The sequence below is a fragment of the Aplysia californica genome, unplaced genomic scaffold, assembly GCF_000002075.1.
Source record: "Aplysia californica isolate F4 #8 unplaced genomic scaffold, AplCal3.0 scaffold00948, whole genome shotgun sequence".
Taxonomy (NCBI): domain Eukaryota; kingdom Metazoa; phylum Mollusca; class Gastropoda; order Aplysiida; family Aplysiidae; genus Aplysia; species Aplysia californica.
Window position 1 is genome coordinate 217,465 of NW_004798218.1, and position 18,463 is coordinate 235,927.

General features: G+C 41.5%; 2 protein-coding genes across 4 annotated transcripts in view; one reads left to right on the forward strand and one right to left on the reverse strand.

Annotated features, from left to right (window-relative positions):
* Positions 1 to 6,965: 6,965 nt before the first annotated feature.
* LOC101859445 (vacuolar protein sorting-associated protein 37B) lies at positions 6,966 to 14,006 on the reverse strand. 3 transcript variants are annotated; one of them, XM_005110804.3, is made up of 5 exons: positions 13,874 to 14,006; positions 12,223 to 12,569; positions 10,863 to 11,034; positions 9,083 to 9,165; positions 6,966 to 8,575 (listed from the first exon to the last, which is right to left on the reverse strand). In XM_005110804.3, the coding sequence occupies exons 2-5, from the start codon at positions 12,538 to 12,540 to the stop codon at positions 8,234 to 8,236; spliced, it is 915 nt and encodes a 304-aa protein (XP_005110861.1). In that variant the 5' UTR covers positions 12,541 to 12,569; positions 13,874 to 14,006; the 3' UTR covers positions 6,966 to 8,233. The 3 variants fall into 3 exon arrangements, with proteins under 3 accessions (XP_005110861.1, XP_005110859.1, XP_005110858.1); XM_005110802.3 differs by having other exon boundaries at positions 12,223 to 12,610; positions 13,331 to 14,006; XM_005110801.3 differs by having other exon boundaries at positions 13,331 to 13,952.
* A 732-nt stretch (positions 14,007 to 14,738) lies between these two features.
* Positions 14,739 to 18,463, forward strand: part of LOC101860288 (scavenger receptor class F member 1) — a gene marked incomplete in the record, with an annotated part of 19,173 nt that continues 15,448 nt past the window's right edge. Inside the window, 4 exon segments of the mRNA XM_005110805.3 lie at positions 14,739 to 14,841; positions 15,460 to 15,641; positions 16,857 to 16,988; positions 17,829 to 17,978. Coding sequence (XP_005110862.2) covers positions 15,633 to 15,641; positions 16,857 to 16,988; positions 17,829 to 17,978 — 291 coding nt within the window.

Below are 18,463 nucleotides of genomic sequence, written 5' to 3' on the forward strand. Positions count from 1 at the left end.
GTGTGTGTGTGTGTGTGTGTGTGTGTGTGTGTGTGTGTGTGAGAACGGGTGCATGTGCGTTACACTTCAGGTTTTGGATAATAGATGTTTGATAGGAAAGAAGGAGCAGACCACACCAGAGCACCCACCGCCCACCCAACACCAGACACTCAAAGACGTGTTTGCCATGCCCCGGATAAGAACACTGAAGGTGTAACAATGTGACGTCTCAACTTCCAGGTGATCTGTCAAACGTGCCACATGACAGTGTTTGAGAAGGTCTCTTGTGGACTCATGCGTTATACTAACCATAAGTGCAGATGGATAACCATAAACATCTCAGAATACAAAATTGAGAAACAAAAAGGTAATGATGACAAGAAAGGAAGATGGGTTATTGTCGTATATATTTTTTCCACACGGTACTGCGTGATCATCTCAGAGGAAACAACGGGCTGTCTTTGTCCAGTCACAGATGAACGTGTCTGACCGACAATCAAACTCATATCTTCCAGAACTGACAGACAACACAACTCCGGTCTTCCAGAACACATTGCCAGAGTGCTAGCCACTTGACTATAAGACATAAGAGGTGGAGCTTCTGAGAACGGAATAAAAGGACATACACATGAGGATGTTGGAAAATTTCTTTACCGGATGTCTCAGGCACAGCTGAAACTCTGAGCTAAACATAACGTCATTTTCAAACTGTAAAGTTCTGTGTACAACGATAAACAAATACACAAAAGAAAAACAAATCTGAAACTATCTCCTATGGCAGGCCACTGGACTGGTCACTTGACTGCTCATTTTTCCCCTCCCTATATGACAAAAAATCCAGGGATTTTCTATCTTTTGCTTTACTGCTGATTTCTTTCTTCACTATTTGAGCAACCTCTCTGAACCAGCGATCTCCCAGATTTCCGGAGTAAGCGACTCCACTGTAAATGATCATCAGTTCCCAGCAACCTCCTACATTTACGATTGAGCAGCACACAAAGTGAGACGAACAATCTTTGCATCACGTCAGCCGATGACACGGCAGGACTAGGACAGCCACGGTCACATGACACAAACGGTGCAAGGACACTGGTAAGTACACATAGTTTCTTTTTTGTTTTGTTGTAGTACAGGTTTTACGGCGCTCGCAACTGCATAAGGTCATATGAGCGCCAGAAGATTGGAGGTGTTACAAGAGAGTAACAAACATTAAATAAAAGAAGGAGAGATAAGGACGATAGATGTTTAATAGGTAAGAAGAACTTAGAAGAAGCAAACCACACCAGAGCACCCGCCAACCACCCATCAAGTACAGGTAGGAGGCAGGATGAACGACGAGAGAGAAGTTGATGGGGCAGACATCACGCTCAGACTAAGCAAAATTTCATGGAAGGTTTTCTTTTAAGCCTGACAACTGTCACAAAATTGCTTCCACAACACAGGAGGAAAATGTTCATGACAGACTGTTTCCGCAGAAGCCACACCACATCCTCACAATATTCTTCAACTATGAATCGCTACTTCATTCTTTTTTATTGAAATTGATGTGGAAATGAAACAAGTTAGAAACTATCGTAGTTGGGCCTTTCCAACAACAAGAACAGAACTGTGCAGGAACTGCAGCAAGACACAGCTCCAATCCTACAACAGGTTTACCAGAATCAGAAAATTCCAGAACTGTAACCCTCAATCTGCTGAAAGGAGTTACGGTTTGGAAAGCCTTGTCTTTCAAACATTTACACTCCTTTAAATTTCAAAACACATACACTGGGTAGCCTATGTAGGAATCTGTGGTTAGTACATGTATATATGTATGTATGTGTGTGTGAATGTATCAGTCTACAGTATGTATGTATGTGTGAATGTATCAGTCTACAGTATGTATGTATGTGTGAATGTATCAGTCTACAGTATGTATGTATGTGTGAATGTATCAGTCTACAGTATGTATGTGTGTGTGAATGTATCAGTCTACAGTATGTATGTGTGTGTGAATGTATCAGTCTACAGTATGTATGTATGTGTGAATGTATCAGTCTACAGTATGTATGTATGTGTGAATGTATCAGTCTACAGTATGTATGTGTGTGTGAATGTATCAGTCTACAGTATGTATGTGTGTGTGAATGTATCAGTCTACAGTATGTATGTGTGTGTGAATGTATCAGTCTACAGTATGTATGTGTGTGTGAATGTATCAGTCTACAGTATGTATGTGTGTGTGAATGTATCAGTCTACAGTATGTATGTGTGTGTGAATGTATCAGTCTACAGTATGTATGTGTGTGTGAATGTATCAGTCTACAGTATGTATGTGTGTGTGAATGTATCAGTCTACAGTATGTATGTATGTGTGAATGTATCAGTCTACAGTATGTATGTATATATGTGTGAATGTATCAGTCTACAGTATGTATGTATGTGTGAATGTATCAGTCTACAGTATGTATGTATGTGTGAATGTATCAGTCTACAGTATGTATGTATGTGTGAATGTATCAGTCTACAGTATGTATGTATGTGTGAATGTATCAGTCTACAGTATGTATGTGTGAATGTATCAGTCTACAGTAGGTATGTATGAATCTATGTTTAGTATGTATGTGTATGTATGTATGTATGAATGTATCATTCTACAGTAGGTAGGTATGAATCTATGTTTAGTATGTATGTGTATGTATGTATGAACGTATCATTCTACAGTAGGTAGGTATGAATCTATGTTTAGTATGTATGTGTATGTATGTATGAATGTATCAGTCTACAGTAGGTAGGTATGAATCTATGTTTAGTATGCATGTGTATGTATGTAAGAAACTGTGGTTAGTATGTATGTGTATGTATGTATGTATGAATGTATCATTCTACAGTAGGTAGGTATGAATCTATGTTTAGTATGTATGTGTATGTATGTATGAACGTATCAGTCTACAGTAGGTATGTATGAATCTATGTTTAGTATGTATGTGTATGTATGTATGTATGAATGTATCATTCTACAGTAGGTAGGTATGAATCTATGTTTAGTATGTATGTGTATGTATGTATGAACGTATCAGTCTACAGTAGGTATGTATGAATCTATGTTTAGTATGTATGTGTATGTATGTATGTATGAATGTATCAGTCTACAGTAGGTATGTATGAAACTGTGCATAGTATGCGTACATATGACATTGTATTTTACTACAATGAGACAAAGAGGAAAGGAAATCTCTACAGAAACTTTGCACGAGAAAAAACAATCCCACTTGTATTACAAAATGACATTTGTGCACCATGGTCATCAATGTAGCACTTATGATGTTTCAACCACTGAATGGTGAGAAGTTTTATAGCAACGAAAGACAGAAGAAAGACCAAGCAAAGAGCCCCCTTTCAACGTGCCTCCGCTCCGTGGAGACCGTGGGGTGAACCAGTTCTTGCTCACATCAGAGTCAGACAAAACACAGAAGTCCTTACCAAGCACGGTCAACTGTGTCTCCTCGTTAAACAGACAACTTTCTTGTGCTTTCTCAACTTTCTCTGTAGATCTTTATGTTTCTATATTTGGATGCGTTTTCTTTTTTTTATATTTTTATTGGTAACTGTTTTACGACGCATAAGGTCATATGAGCGTGCGGGACACACCAAACATTTTCAGTTTGTAGGAAATTTTGAATTTTGCCTGGGTGACGGCCGAAGCCTACTCTTATCGATTTTAGACCACCAAGGGATCTTTAACGTGCGCAATCTTGCACACCGGACCTCCGAGATTGTTTTACCTTGTCCGAGAAGGCTAGGTGTAGATCTTTCATACCAGAAGATCAGGGGTGTGTCTGAAAGACAGCAGTAAGAAACAGCCAAGGAGTAGCAGTAGAAAGGCTGCAGAAAGAGTCAGGAGCCCAGAAGAGGGGACAAAGGAGGTGAGGGGGTGGGGGCAGAAAGTGGAGACGAAAGCAGACAACCGAACATTGCTAGAGAGCAGGGAACGAGGTGAAAGAAGACAATTTTAGAGAAGAAAATTTTTCCGTCGCTACCCGGACCCGAACCCGGGACCTTTGAATGACAGGCAAACACCGTAACCTCTAGGCCACGAGAGCCCCCATAGGTAAACTGTGTCTCCTCATTAAATATACAATTTTCTTGTGGTTTCTCAACTTTCTCAGTTCATCTTTAGGTTAAAAAATTTGAATGTGTGAGGTGTGAAATATAAAAAATAGATATTCAGCTACTGGTACGATGCTATGGCTGTTTGAACAGAAGATATGATGATCAACGAGCGCCTTGAACAAGCTACGACAATGATGTCTTTGGGTCCAAGAAGTCGCCTGGGTTTTGCCACACTGGTTAGTGACCGACCATCTGGGTAGTAATATATCGTAATAATGATTATAATGACGATACTAATAACAATTATAATAATATTAACAACAGACGGCGTTTAACAAGACATTTTCACCCTGACAGTCCATTGCACTTTACAGAAAATGTTACAGGAACAAATTACACAAATGTTACAGGAACAAATTACACAAATGTTACAGGAACAAATTACACAAATGTTACAGGAACAAATTACACAAATATTACAGGAACAAATTACACAAATGTTACAGGAACAAATTACAGCAACTATTCCTCTGTAGCGAGAAAGAATGATGTCTAAATATGGTCTCTCTCTCCTTTCTATCTCTCTTACCCATTCTTTCTTTTCTTCTCTCTCCCTTATGTGCGCATGCACACACACACACACACACACACACACACACAAACACACACACACATGCACACGCGCACACACACACACACACACTTTGCATGCTTTCATGAAAACACACACACACCAACACTCAGGCCAACACATACAGGAGCATGAACCTATGGACACATTCCCACAAATACTGCATTAGTTAGATAATTCAACAACCTAATATTAATACATGTAGAAGTGTGAAGTCTATCTATGAGTCCAAAAGTATTGTAAGTCCATGGCAGTTCATTCTTATTTCATAATTGGTCGCTTTTAAGGCTTTAAGGACAAGCGGGCTATCCCACATTTCAAGGGTTTCCAGAAATCTTGACCTACACCAAAAGTGGGCATTGTCCTACCTATAGGAGAAGTTTGGTTTCATTGGTGTGTATATTTGTTTGGTTATATAGAGAAAACTCTCCTTGTCTTTTAAAGAAACTGAACAAGGGGCAAAAACTTTACCTTTGATTTTCTCAAAACAGCATGTTTCGGGATAGCCCCCTTGTGCTTAAAAAAGCGAACAATTAGAGGATGTTTTTTACTGGTGAGGTTTACACCCATGCTGCTGGAAAGAAACAACGCTTCGTAAAGTTAGCCTGTACCTCACAGACTGAACAGACAATGTATAGTTAGTTTTAGTAAGAGTTTTACGGCACTTGCAACACAATAAGGCCATATAAGTGCCGAAGATTAAAGGTGTTACAAGAGAGCAACAAACACAAAAAAGAAGGAGGGGAGATAGAGAAGATAGATTTTTTAAAGGAAAGAAGGAGCAAACCACAGCACAGCACCCGCCAACCCCCCACATGCTGTTGTAAACAATACTCGGGACCACAGAGAAAGGTCAACTATTGCCACGCTGACTTCAGTCCACACAGGCGCGGAACGAAACATTTCCACAGGAAAACCAACACCCCTTTCCAAAGGCTGACACCCACTGGCACAAAATCTTTTCCCAACAAAAATTTCCCTTTTTGAGCGAGAAAACATTCCGTATATCGTTGAACTACCGTCTGAGACATACACAAAGTCGACCGCACAGACGGACACAAGGCCATAGAGATCAGATATGAGGAGATTTTTCTAAAGCTCATTCTCATAAACGGTCGGAGAAAAACGTTCAAATGTCATTTCAAAGGAAGAAAAAAGGTAACATGAAAACTGGGAGAACATGCGGTGCAGGGCGTGTGTGGGGCGGGACGTGTGGGAACAGCTGGAGAAACTGACCCAGGTCCTGGACGCCCGGAGAGGTCGTGTCAGCTGCCGATGTCACACGAGGGGCCACACGACGACGTCAGCAAAACTTGAACGGTGATCTTGACTATGTCCATAAAACTTGAACGGTGATCTTCTGTCTCTCATCATTTTCCCCGTTTAAAACTACCGAGTATCTGATTCTTACTAAATAAACACAAACCACACAAACAAGAAAGGAAATCAATCGCTCAGGAAAGGCAGTACATTATTAAACAGAGTCGGACAAAGTCGTCCAGGAGTATTTATAAGTGTTACGGGTTTTCTGATGGCACCAAACATGTTACAAGTTCCGACCACGACCACCTCCTCTGTAATTTGTGCCTCACTCGGTGTTTCAGCTCAGGAGACATTCCACGTGTAACTGGACAATACAACCACTTTTTTTGTGTGTTTTTGTGAGAGTTTTACGGCACGTGCAACACAATAAGGTCACATAAGTGCCAAAGATTAGAGGTTGTTACATGAGAGTAACAAATACAAAAAAGAAGGAGGGGAGATAACGACGATAGATGTTAAATAGGAAAGAGGGAGTAAACCCCACCAGAGCACCCGCCAACCACCCACCCATCAGACTTTCTACACATAGCTGGACAATACAACGACGGCCAGCAGACTTTCACAACAAAAGCTTCTACCATAAAGTAACAAACGTATGTACAAAATCATTGGGCAGAGCCGAGGAAAACCTAGCCGGCCAGTACTTCAAGGATCCACAAACTGAACACTCCAGACACATTCACAACTGACACCGAAAAGAAAGTAGGGCAGGTTGTTGTTGTTGTTAGCGATCCAGTAGCATCTGAGCGTTAACTCTTCTGCATGATGCCATTCGGTAATAGTTGCTGGTAGAGCAGGTAAAAACTAAAGCCATGCTTGATTCATACATTCCTGGTGGATGCATTCACCACCATACCACCATCACTATTACACAATGGTTTTCTTACACACATTTTCTGGAAAACTACAGTAAATGAATGAGCAAAGTAATGACAACAAATTGAGTGAAAACTTTATAGAGTCCACGAGGCAACACACACACGTTCCTTGGAGACACAAGTACGAAACACGGTCAGTTCTCTGCCAGTTGTCACCACTTAACACTTTGCCCCCACGGGCCGCCGATCGGTGCCGGTGTGATATCGCGTGTACCACATCTGTATCGGTGTGATATAGCCTGTACCACATCTGTATCGGTGTGATATAGCGTGTACCACATCTGTATAGGTGTGATATAGCCTGTACCACATCTGTATAGGTGTGATATCGCGTGTACCACATCTGTATCGACGTCGGTGTGATATAGCCTGTACCACATCTGTATCCTGGTCCGTGGGGAGAAGTGTTGCGTGCTCTGCGCGCTGTGTCTGTGTGGGGGGATAGTGTTAAGAGCGCATAAAAAAACCTTAAAAAACCCCAGGTAGTTTGGTATTAAGTGCCTGCCGAAACAAACGAACATTCTGCCGAGTAATGTGAAGTACAAAGTGGTCATCTTAACCAGTGGTCATCTTAACCAGTGGTCATCTTAACCAGTGGTCATCTTAACCAGTGGTCATCTTAACCAGTGGTCATCTTAACCAGTGGTCATCTTGCAAGGGGAGGGAAAACAAATCCAACATCACGGGGAAGGAAATAGTGACCGGCCAGGACTTCTGGGCGCCACCAAAACAAAGTACAACTTCCTGAACCAACTCACGCGTCAACAAACAAAACGCAGCCCTGACACGTACAAATAAAACAGGACAGAAATTAGAACTATCACACAAGAAAGAAAAAGTCTGCGAAATTCCGTGTCTCTCCGCTTTCCATTTTCCCGAAATGTCAGAGACTTGGAAACTTTCAGGAAAGGCAACACCTCCCCCTCCCCCGCCCGGGGGAAAAGTCTTTGCATCACACAGGCCACGACACAACATGTGAAGAGCACAAGGAAAAACGACGGCCGTCACAAACTGGAAATTGTGAGGGTGCCAATTGTAAAATCTTCTGGACTCATAACTTCCTATTTGTTTGACTGGTGGTTTATTGTTCAGTGTTGTTGAATGGGAAATCTACCAACAATAATCAACCAACAGTTGAACAGAAATACAGTTATTAGTCAACAAGCGTTCAAAATTGGTATCCTCGCCAATTTCAGTTTGTCACAACCGTTGTTTTTCCCCTGTAGTCTTCATCGCATGTGTATTGAGGAAGGGGGGGATGTCTACACCCACACATCAGTGGCTTGAGTAAATGTGTATTGAGGAAGAGGGGGGGGTCTACACCCACACATCAGTGGCCCGAGTACATGTTGGGCTGCGGCATGCCAAAACCAGACGTGGGGTAGGGAGGTACCGCGCCCCCCGGGCCGCCAGCGTCAGGGTACGGGGCCTGGTGGTGTCCGTGCACGGAGGAGGACATACCCCAGCTGTTGTTGCCGCCCCCACTGCCCGCACCAGCGCCGCGAGACGCCCCGTACCCGGGCGACGCCCCACCGGGGCCGGTGTTTCGTATCAACTCTGCGAGACGTTCGCTCTTGATGCGGCGTAGGTGCGCCACGGTGCGCTTGGGCAAGTACTCAGTCATGAAGTCCTCAGCGTCCACGTCTTTGCTGCAGAACTTGTCGGCCAGCTCCTGGAACACACAAGTGGGGGGAAATATCAGATAAATATGCTCGCTTTTCAGGACAAGCTGGCTAACCCAGATTTCGGGGGTTTCCAGAAATCTAGACCTACACCAAAAGTGGCAATTGCCCTACCTATAGGAGACGTTTGGTTTTATTGGTGTGTATATTTGTTTGGTTATAGAGAAAGCTCTCCATGTTTTTTTAAAGAACAGCATTTTTCGGGAGAACCCCCTTGTGCTTAAAAGTGACCATATTATGAGATAACCGCTCGGCACATTGGCATTTCATCCCGACAGGCAGTTAACCTGTTTACCTCTCCTAACACTGGGTTACAGTTTGTGCTAGAAGTATTCTAAAATGTGAAGAATACAACCCCGGGGGTACAAAACGACCACAAGGCGTACAGATAGGGTTAAAAACTACAGTTCAGGATAACTCAGATGCCCAACAATTACAAAATATTTCTCTTAAAGAGCCAAAAAGTACCAAAACCACCAAGTGTGTCAATCAATCACCTCGGATTCTTCCTCCGACTTTGCCGTCTCCGTCTGCAGCAGGGCGTGGAGGGTGTCCAAAGACTGGCGACCCACGTACGTATCTGTCCGAGGGAAGGGAGAGGACAACATTGGAAAATAATATATATACAAATATAGCTGCAAAGAGCTGAAAGCATGCACTGTTTATTTTATTTGTCAGTATGTTAGTGTTTTAGCGTCTATAAATGGCTGCTTGCACTGTATGCTTCCCAGGAAGTTGAGGTTGTTTTAGAATGCTCTCAGGTCTGCTGGGGTAATAGTATAGATTGTGAAGCGCATAGAGCTTGTTGTTGAGCGGGGATTTGCGCTATACCAATGTTATCTATTATTAAATGGATTTTTTAAATTTCTGCAGAAAGAGTTCGGAGCCCAGAGGAGAGGGAAGAGGAGGTGACGGGGTGGGGGTATAAAGTGGGGATGAAAGCAGACCACAGAACATTGCTAGAGAGCCAGATGACAGAACATTGCTAGAGGGCCAGACGACAGAACGTTGCTAGAGGGCCAGACGACAGAACATTGCTAGAGAGCCAGACGACAGAACATTGCTAGACAGCCAGACGACAGAACATTGCTAGAGGGCCAGACGACAGAACATTGCTAGACAGCCAGACAACAGAACATTGCTAGACAGCCAGACGACAGAACATTGCTAGAGGGCCAGACGACAGAACATTGCTAGAGGGCCAGACGACAGAACATTGCTAGAGGGCCAGACGACAGAACATTGCTAGAGAGCAGGAAAGGAGGTGAAAAGAAAAAATTTTGGACAAGAAAATTTTCCATAGCATTCCGGATTCCAACCCGAGACCTATTGAATGAGAGACGAACACCTTAAGCTCTAGGCCACGAGAGCCCCCTCAGAGATAAGGTTAGATTGTAACAACTGTCCATGATGGGATGGGACTGATGAAGTTAGTGGGGGGGGGCTACCTATCAGGACAGTTCTTCAACACAGGCTCCGACACACACCTACACGTTTACAAAGCTTGCTCTACTCTGGCGTTGACCAGATGACCCTTGTGTGATTTAAAGAAAACTATCACTAGGATGGCACTAGAAAAAATTATCGCTAGCATGACCCTATAAAAAACTATCACTAGGATGACATTAGAGAAAACTATCACTAGGATGGCACTAGAAAAAACTATCGCTAGCATGACCCTAGAAAAAACTATCACTAGGATGACATTAGAGAAAACTATCACTAGGATGACACAAGAGAAAACTATCACTAGGATGACATTAGAGAAAACTATCACTAGGATGACATTAGAGAAAACTATCACTAGGATGGCACTAGAAAAAACTATCGCTAGCATGACCCTAGAAAAAACTATCACTAGGATGACATTAGAGAAAACTATCACTAGGATGACACAAGAGAAAACTATCACTAGGATGACATTAGAGAAAACTATCACTAGGATAACATTAGAGAAAACTATTACTAGGATGACATTATAGAAAACTATCACTAGGATGACACTAGAAAAAACTATCACTAGGATGACATTAGAGAAAACTATCACTAGGATGGCATTAGAGAAAACTATCACTAGGATGACACAAGAGAAAACTATCACTAGGATGACATTAGAGAAAACTTTCACTAGGATGACACAAGAGAAAACTATCACTAGGATGGCATTACAGAAAACTATCACTAGGATGACCGTAGAGAAAACTATCACTAGGATGACCCTTGAGAAAACTATCACTAGGATGACCCAAGAGAAAACTATCACTAGGATGACCGTACCTAGAGTTGCTTTGTGTGAAGCCAGGTCTGTCTTGAGCGCGTTGACCTTCTCGTACTCCCCAGCCACGTACTGCTTCAGGTCCTCGATGCGAGGCTGTAGCGACAGGTTGTACTCGGCCAGGCTTTTGTTGGTGGCGATCAGGTTGTCGTGTTCCACCTGCATGCTCTTAACCTGATCACACAACAATTATAAATAATATTAATAATAATAAAAATAATAATAATAATAAATAATAATAATAATAAATAATAGTAATAATAATTTTATAGATATAATAATATTATTATCTTTAATAATCATAATAAAAAATAAATAATATAATTAGTAATAAGAACAATAACAATTAATAATAATAATAATAATAATAAAAATAGTCATTATAATCATAACAATAAATAATAATAATAATAAATAACATTTATACAGCACATGTCCCCGCTCTACAGCAAGCTCTATACACTATACACTATTACTATTACCCCCAGCAGACCATAGAACACTCAGAAACATTCTCAGCTTCCCGGGAAGCATACAGTGCAAGCAGCTGGTTAAGCGCCCAAACACTAATAAACTGACAGGAGCTTTCACTGTCTATTATAGCAGGGTACCCATTCCCACCTGGGTGAAGTGAGGACAATTCGTGTAAAGTGCCTTTCTCAAGGACACAATGTCGGGCCCCCGGCTCGAACCCACAAACCCACAACCTCACGATTACGAGTCCGGTAGCCTAACCACTAGACCACCGACGCCACAACATCAGGACTGAGTCAAAACATTTCTTTGGAAACTGATTTTCCTCCATGCTCATGTTTCATTTTTTTTACCATGACAAAGTAGCCAAAATATAAAAGGCTGGAGCCATTTCTTTAGATGTAGTGGTGCAAACTAAGGCAAAGCTTTGTTTTAGAGCTATCAAAATGATACTACTCAAAATGGTGATACTGATAGAGTAAAAGTAATTCTCCAATCTCTTTAACCCTATCCGAACGCCCCAGGGTCATTTTGTACCCCCAGGGTTGTATTCTTCCACATTTTAGAATACTTCTAGTACGAAGATCTCTTTGAAACTTTCAGTATTTCTCTAAAAATCATTTTGATAGACCGCTATGCAAAGCGTACGGATCGCATTAAAAACAAGTAAGTAAATTTCCTCTTTGGAAAGTGGTGGCCCAGAGTTCCCCACGTCGTATGGATATGATAGTAAAACACGACGTACGGATAGGGTAAAATACCGATAATCGATGGTTCAGGTCCCCAAGTCCTCCCATCACTTCTCCCCAGCGTTATAATCATTATCCCGTAAACTACAACTAAACAATATCTTTGTGTGTAACTGTACGACCATCAGACGACACTCACCTGGGGAAGGTCATCGACCAGGTCCTGTAGCTTCGAGTCATTCTCCAGCAGATGTTGCAGCTCGTTCTTGTCGAGATGCTGCAGCAGGGACAGGGCGGACGACTCACTCTGAGCGGACAGCGCTGAAGAACTGGACGACGACGACATCCCTCCGGACCGGGAAGAGGAGGCAGCAGACGCGGAGTAGGCCGAGGACAGCCCGTGGTGTGAGTGGCTGAGGGACTGGCCGCTGGGCATGGCGTAGTGGTTGGTGGGGCTGGCGTCGAAGAGGCTCCCTGAGCCAGCGTAGCCGCTGCCACGACCGTAGCTCTGGTACATGGCGACGTCGATGGTCGGTGCCAGAGGGCCTGGACGGCAGGTGAAGACAGAATAAGGAAAGACGTTATACCTAGATGACAGATGAAGACAGAAGGAAAGACATTATACCTCTAGAAGACAGGTGAAGGCAGAAGGAAAGACGTTATACCTAGACGACAGATGAAGACAGAAGGAAAGACGTGTACCTAGATGACAGATGAAGACAGAAGGAAAGACGTTATAATATCATTAAGTGGTCTGTACTAGGGATACTAGACAACAGATTTACGGCAGAGAAGGAAAGATGTGAGGTTTAGTGGTCTGTGATGATGGAACTAGACAATAGATAGACAGAAAGGAAAGACAAGATTCATTTTGTGGGTGTCATTTATTTCTGGCAACTCATTTGGAGTACTTAGTCAGCTCATTGATGGTATCCTGCTGGGTAAGGAAGTGGATGATCCTGGTTCAAATCCCCAACTGGCCTCTTATTTGGGTTTTTGGGGAGGGTCAGATCAAGTAGTAAAAAGTACACTTTAAAAGTTTGGCGCCTCTTCCATAGATCTAGACCCCCTGGCCCTGGCCTATATAATATCTTACAAACCAGAGCCAGTAGTTCGGCTTGTTTTATTTTATAAAGCAAATATTTTCTAAAAATTTAAGAATCGGTGTAACTAAAATACAGTTTCCCTCAATAGCCTGAAATTTACAGTATGGGGCCTCTAGGCTATAGATCTAGACAGTGCCTATAGATCTAGATCTAGACTCTAGATCTGTCTTAATCTTCTGAACTCTGAAGAACTTGTATTACCTTCCTAGTTTGAGAAGAGTGAATCCAGTTTCAACACTGGATTTGGACGAATTGATTTCTTATCTTCACTTAGGCAGGCCTACACAAAATTAAGTTAGAATCTAGCCTAGGCTAGTGTTCTATTATAACTCTAGATTTTGGCACTTTTTCGATTTCTAGATTTGTAATTAGATCTACTCAATCCACACAACTTGACGATACAATTCAAGTCTAAACCCTAACAGTTCCATCGGTGTCACGTTGGCTAGCGTTTTTTTTTTTTAATCGCAGGTTTTGATGCAAATGTTGAAGCACAACAACAATAACACTTTAACTTGAAATGATTCGTGTCAGTCCAAGTTGTAACGCTTTTTACGTATGATGTGTAACACTTCACAAACAACCTATCTTGAGATCAACTTCAATCAAAATCCATGCCCTTCTTTATTTCGCAACATTGTCCACGGACATGAGTATCTATTTTGGGACTTGGGGCAACTGCGGAATATAATAAGTATCACTGGGGTCGTTGCTAATGTTCAAGAACACATCAGACTTTCTTACAATAGACACTAATACTGTCTACTGTCTATTTTGCTTGACTCAGAGACACTCCACTTCCTGTTTACCTCGGCCACCAAAAGTAGCCTCCCCTGCAGAAAAGCCAGGCCTCTTTGCCAACATTATTTCATTATTTGTACAGCAGCCAACATCAAATATGAGCCAAAGACCCGAGCCTACTAATCCATCTATCTATCTATCTATCAAACTATCTGTCCCTGTTCATTTGGACCCGAATGCCAAATGAGGGGGGGGGCTCGACCCAAACAATGGTGGCCTAGCTAATAATAATAATAGGCTATTGTCACTTGAATTTGTGATTTTGGTAAAATTTAAACTCGGTTACACAAGTTCCTTTTCTTGAGGTGTCAGTCATTTAACTACCATTATTGTTATCATTACTAGATCTAGGCCTAGATAGAGAGATAGAGACAAAAGGGCGCACAAAACAGTAGATCTATGGCGCCGAAGAATTCTGTGATCTACGGTTATCACCAGTTTTTCTATTGAAGGGAGGCAATTGACGATATATTTTTGATTTGCCATGAAAGACAGAGCTGTCTCCCATGCTGTCCTATTTCTTTCGCGCGACAATTGACAACCATAATATTGTACAACTGGGGTTGGTAATCTTTAAGCCGTCTTTCCTTTAATCATCGTTGTAGTTTGTTGCTGTTATTCTTGCTTTCAATAAACCTGTTGTTGTAAACAAAGAAAGACACCTCCATGTCCATTATCATATTCGAGGCGGTTGCTGCTGGATTGGAACCAAAGAAAGAGGTCACGATCTGAACTCTCCAAGTCCAAAGAGCAATAGGCTATGCTACAGAGCATAGTCACGTGATTTGGCGTCGCTAGCAATCAAGATGGCGGCAACTGTTATTATTTTGCTTCATTCATTAACGTTTTTGCAGAGAATCAAGTAGATTGTTTGAATCAGTGCACGGATCATCAGTCTATTCGAATGCACGGTAAGGCTGAAAGTTTCACTTACTGTCTAAATGGTCTAATGCTTTTAGATCACAGAGCAGATGTTAGGCTAGATTTATCTAGATCGAGATTTTTTATTTGTCGGTCTTGGTCTTGTCATGTTTGAAAGATTCTGAGAATCAATGGACTTGTTTTTGTTGTTGTTTCATCAAGAAAAGGAAATAGGGTACAGTGGATCTAGATCTAGATCTAGAATTGTTTAATAAACACATTTCATGATAACTTATATATTTTTGTATATTGAGGGAAAAAGAACTTATATTTTTGTCTTTGTTTATATGATATTATGATTTATAGCAAGAATTGCTTTTTTCAGCTGGGCCAGAGTCTGGAGTCTGGAGTTCAACCACAGTCTCCTAGAATCTAGACCTAGATTCTAGATCTAGATCTAGATAATCTACTTCTGCCTTCAAGTCAAGAAAAAAATGTGAATGATATCATCTAGATCTAGTGTGTGTTTGTGCTGAAATGAATCTTAAGTCTTAATTATAATTAGGTCTACTACAGTATTACATTCTTGCATATATGTATATTATATATGCTGTCTCTTATTTTTCTCAAGTCAGTATGCACTTAAATTTATGTCTCAATTTTTGCAGTTTTCTGATCCTGGGATATTCTCTGCTTGGCTGGAGACTTCAAAGGTCTTTTAGAGCACAAGTCACAAATGGTAGATTCTAGATATCTAGATCATGCATCTATCCTTGACGCTTGACAGCAGCACAAAATGTTCTTCTTGGCAAAGTGAAAGCGGAAACCTGGCAACATTATAATGTCAAGTGTAAGTAAATCAAAATTGTTATCAGACTTCAGTTTGGAATGGAATTTGGATACAGAATCCATACCTTGTCAAGTAACCTCATATCAATTAGGCATGAGTTAAATAAGTATATTTGCTTGTCAATACACGCGCGTATGGGATCAAGCACTCGTCAGTTTTTGGGCAGAATTATTGATAAACTTAAAGCCCGTTATTTCCCTTGCTTTTGGTAGAAAAAAATTACTCATCTGTTGTCAATAAAAGTGGAGATATATCGCATTTGAAGGAGGATGTAAAATGGCCTGTGGTGTCTGTAAGTTGGCGAGAAAATCCAAATTTAAGTTTGGTGACTTCCAAAGCTGTATCGTGTTCTTGGAAACAGCCGGTTTACATTTTTGTAGCCTTTGATCAACATGGTTCAGTAAAATCCACACAAAAATGTGTTTTCAAAAGGTGTTGAGCAAAAAAAAATTTGATAGAAATTATTGCCCAAGTGATTGAAAAAATGCTGGTTTCTCTGATTTCATAATTTTGATGGGCGCCTGAATTTACCGTGACATGCCTCACATAAAACTGTATATTTAGAATAAAGACATTCTTTGGTAACTCCAGGGATCAGGACTATACACTGTTAATGCTGGGTTGATTAATTGTGCTGTTATATCTGAATCATGGAATGAGTGAAAGCCAAGCAAAAATAGGAGGATCTGCATTTGTTCTGTGTGTAATATTGCGGTCTATAGATTGCTATTAACCCATGTCTTGTTCTGTGTGTAATATCGGGGTCTATAGATTGCTATTAACCCATGTCTTGTTCTGTGTGTAATATCGAGGTCTATAGATTGCTATTAACCCATGTCTTGTTCTGTGTGTAATATTGCGGTCTATAGATTGCTATTAACCCATGTCTTGTTCTGTGTGTAATATTGGGGTCTATAGGTTGCTATTAACCCATGTCTTGTTCTGTGTGTAATATTGCGGTCTATAGATTGCTATTAACCCATGTCTTGTTCTGTGTGTAATATTGCGGTCTATAGATTGCTATTAACCCATGTCTTGTTCTGAGTGTAATATAGCGGTCTATAGATTGCTATTAACCCATGTCTTGTTCTGTGTGTAATATTGCGGTCTATAGATTGCTATTAACCCATGTCTTGTTCTGTGTGTAATATTGCGGTCTATAGATTGCTATTAACCCATGTCTTGTTGTGTGTCTGTTGTTGTCGCCTGTCCCAGGGAACTAGCAATCAGACGTCCTCATCAGAAACCTCGGACGATGACTTCCCCGTGGCAGCCATTGTGTGCCTCGCTGTCGGAGGCTATGTGATTTTAGTCATCATTGTTTTGTTGATTCGACACAAGTTGGTGGTGAGTGCTTCGTATATTTATTCACATGCTTGTATTTAATTAATTTTCTTTGCTAACGTAAACTTTTAAGGAAATAGCTGACTTATAATCATTGTCTAAACATTTCTGTTGTACATCTTGGGGTCCTGTCATTCTAAAATTAGCAATAGAAAGTTGCAACAGAAAAGATCTTTCTTTTTAGAGGAAGATACCGAGCCTGCACTGATGAAGTCAAAGTCCAGAGCCAGAAAAGATCTTTCTTTTTAGAGGAAGATACCGAGCCTGCACTGATCAATTCAAAGTCCAGAGCCAGAAAAGATCTTTCTTTTTTGAGGAAGATACCGAGCCTGCACTGATCAATTCAAAGTCCAGAGCCAGAAAAGATCTTTCTTTTAGAGGAAGATACCGAGCCTGCACTGATCAATTCAAAGTCCAGAGTGCAGCTTTAGTGACAGAGGCTCTTGAACATTTGGAAGATTTTAGGTTAGAGGAAATGGCATGGCTAACAATGTCCAGGCATTTCGTATTGAAACTTTCATATTATGACAAACGGGTGCAGGAAAAGATGTCCATTTTTATTTTCTATTTATTCTGAAAATTTCTGGATCAAATTTTCCACTTCATTTCTGTATTTTGGGGTGTTTCGACTCTCCAACTGATCGCTGTGCGCTGATTGTGACTGTATTTTGACTATATTGTGATTGTACTGTGACTGTATTGTGACTGTACTGTGACTGTATTGTGACTGTATTGTGGCTGTACTGTGACTGTATTGTGACTGTATTGTGGCTGTACTGTGACTGTCTGTTTAACTGATCACCGTGCACTGACTGTATTGTGGTTGTCTCTGTCGGCCTCCAGTCCAAGGGAACCTGCAAGTCGGACTGCTCTAGTTCGGTGGACGGAGGAGGTTGTTGCCATGGTTACTGCCTGAAGCTCTCGGAGGCGTGTCCCTGTTGCTGCGGCACCTGTCCCGACGGCTGTCTGTCCAGAATCTGTGGCAAGCGAAAGGTATACACGGTACTCTCTGTCCCTTCTCAGTGGTACTCTCAGTCTTTTCTCAATGTTCTCCTCCCTTCACCCTCTCTTTTTCTTCTCTCTTCTTGTCCCGTTGGCGCTGTATTTGTGTGTGGAGTACTAACTCTTGTGCTGTATTTGTGTGTGGAGTACTAACTCTTGTGCTGTATTTGTGTGTGGAGTACTAACTCTTGTTTCCTCAACTCACCCATTTGTTGCCCCAGTTCACACGACCATTTTTCTGAATGTTTGAGGGATTCATGTGCTGGGATCTGTGTTGAATGATTCTCTGAATTTTATCCCAACATTTAGTGAATGAGAGGTTTTTCTCAAACTGGTTCCAGCTAAAATAGGCAAGGATATGAAGATCTTTCTCTCTCTCTGTCTCTGTGTCTCTGTCTCTCTCTCTCTCTCTCTGTCTCTGTCTCTCTCTCTGTCTCTCTCTCTCTCTCTCTCTCTCTCTCTCTCTCTCTCTCTCT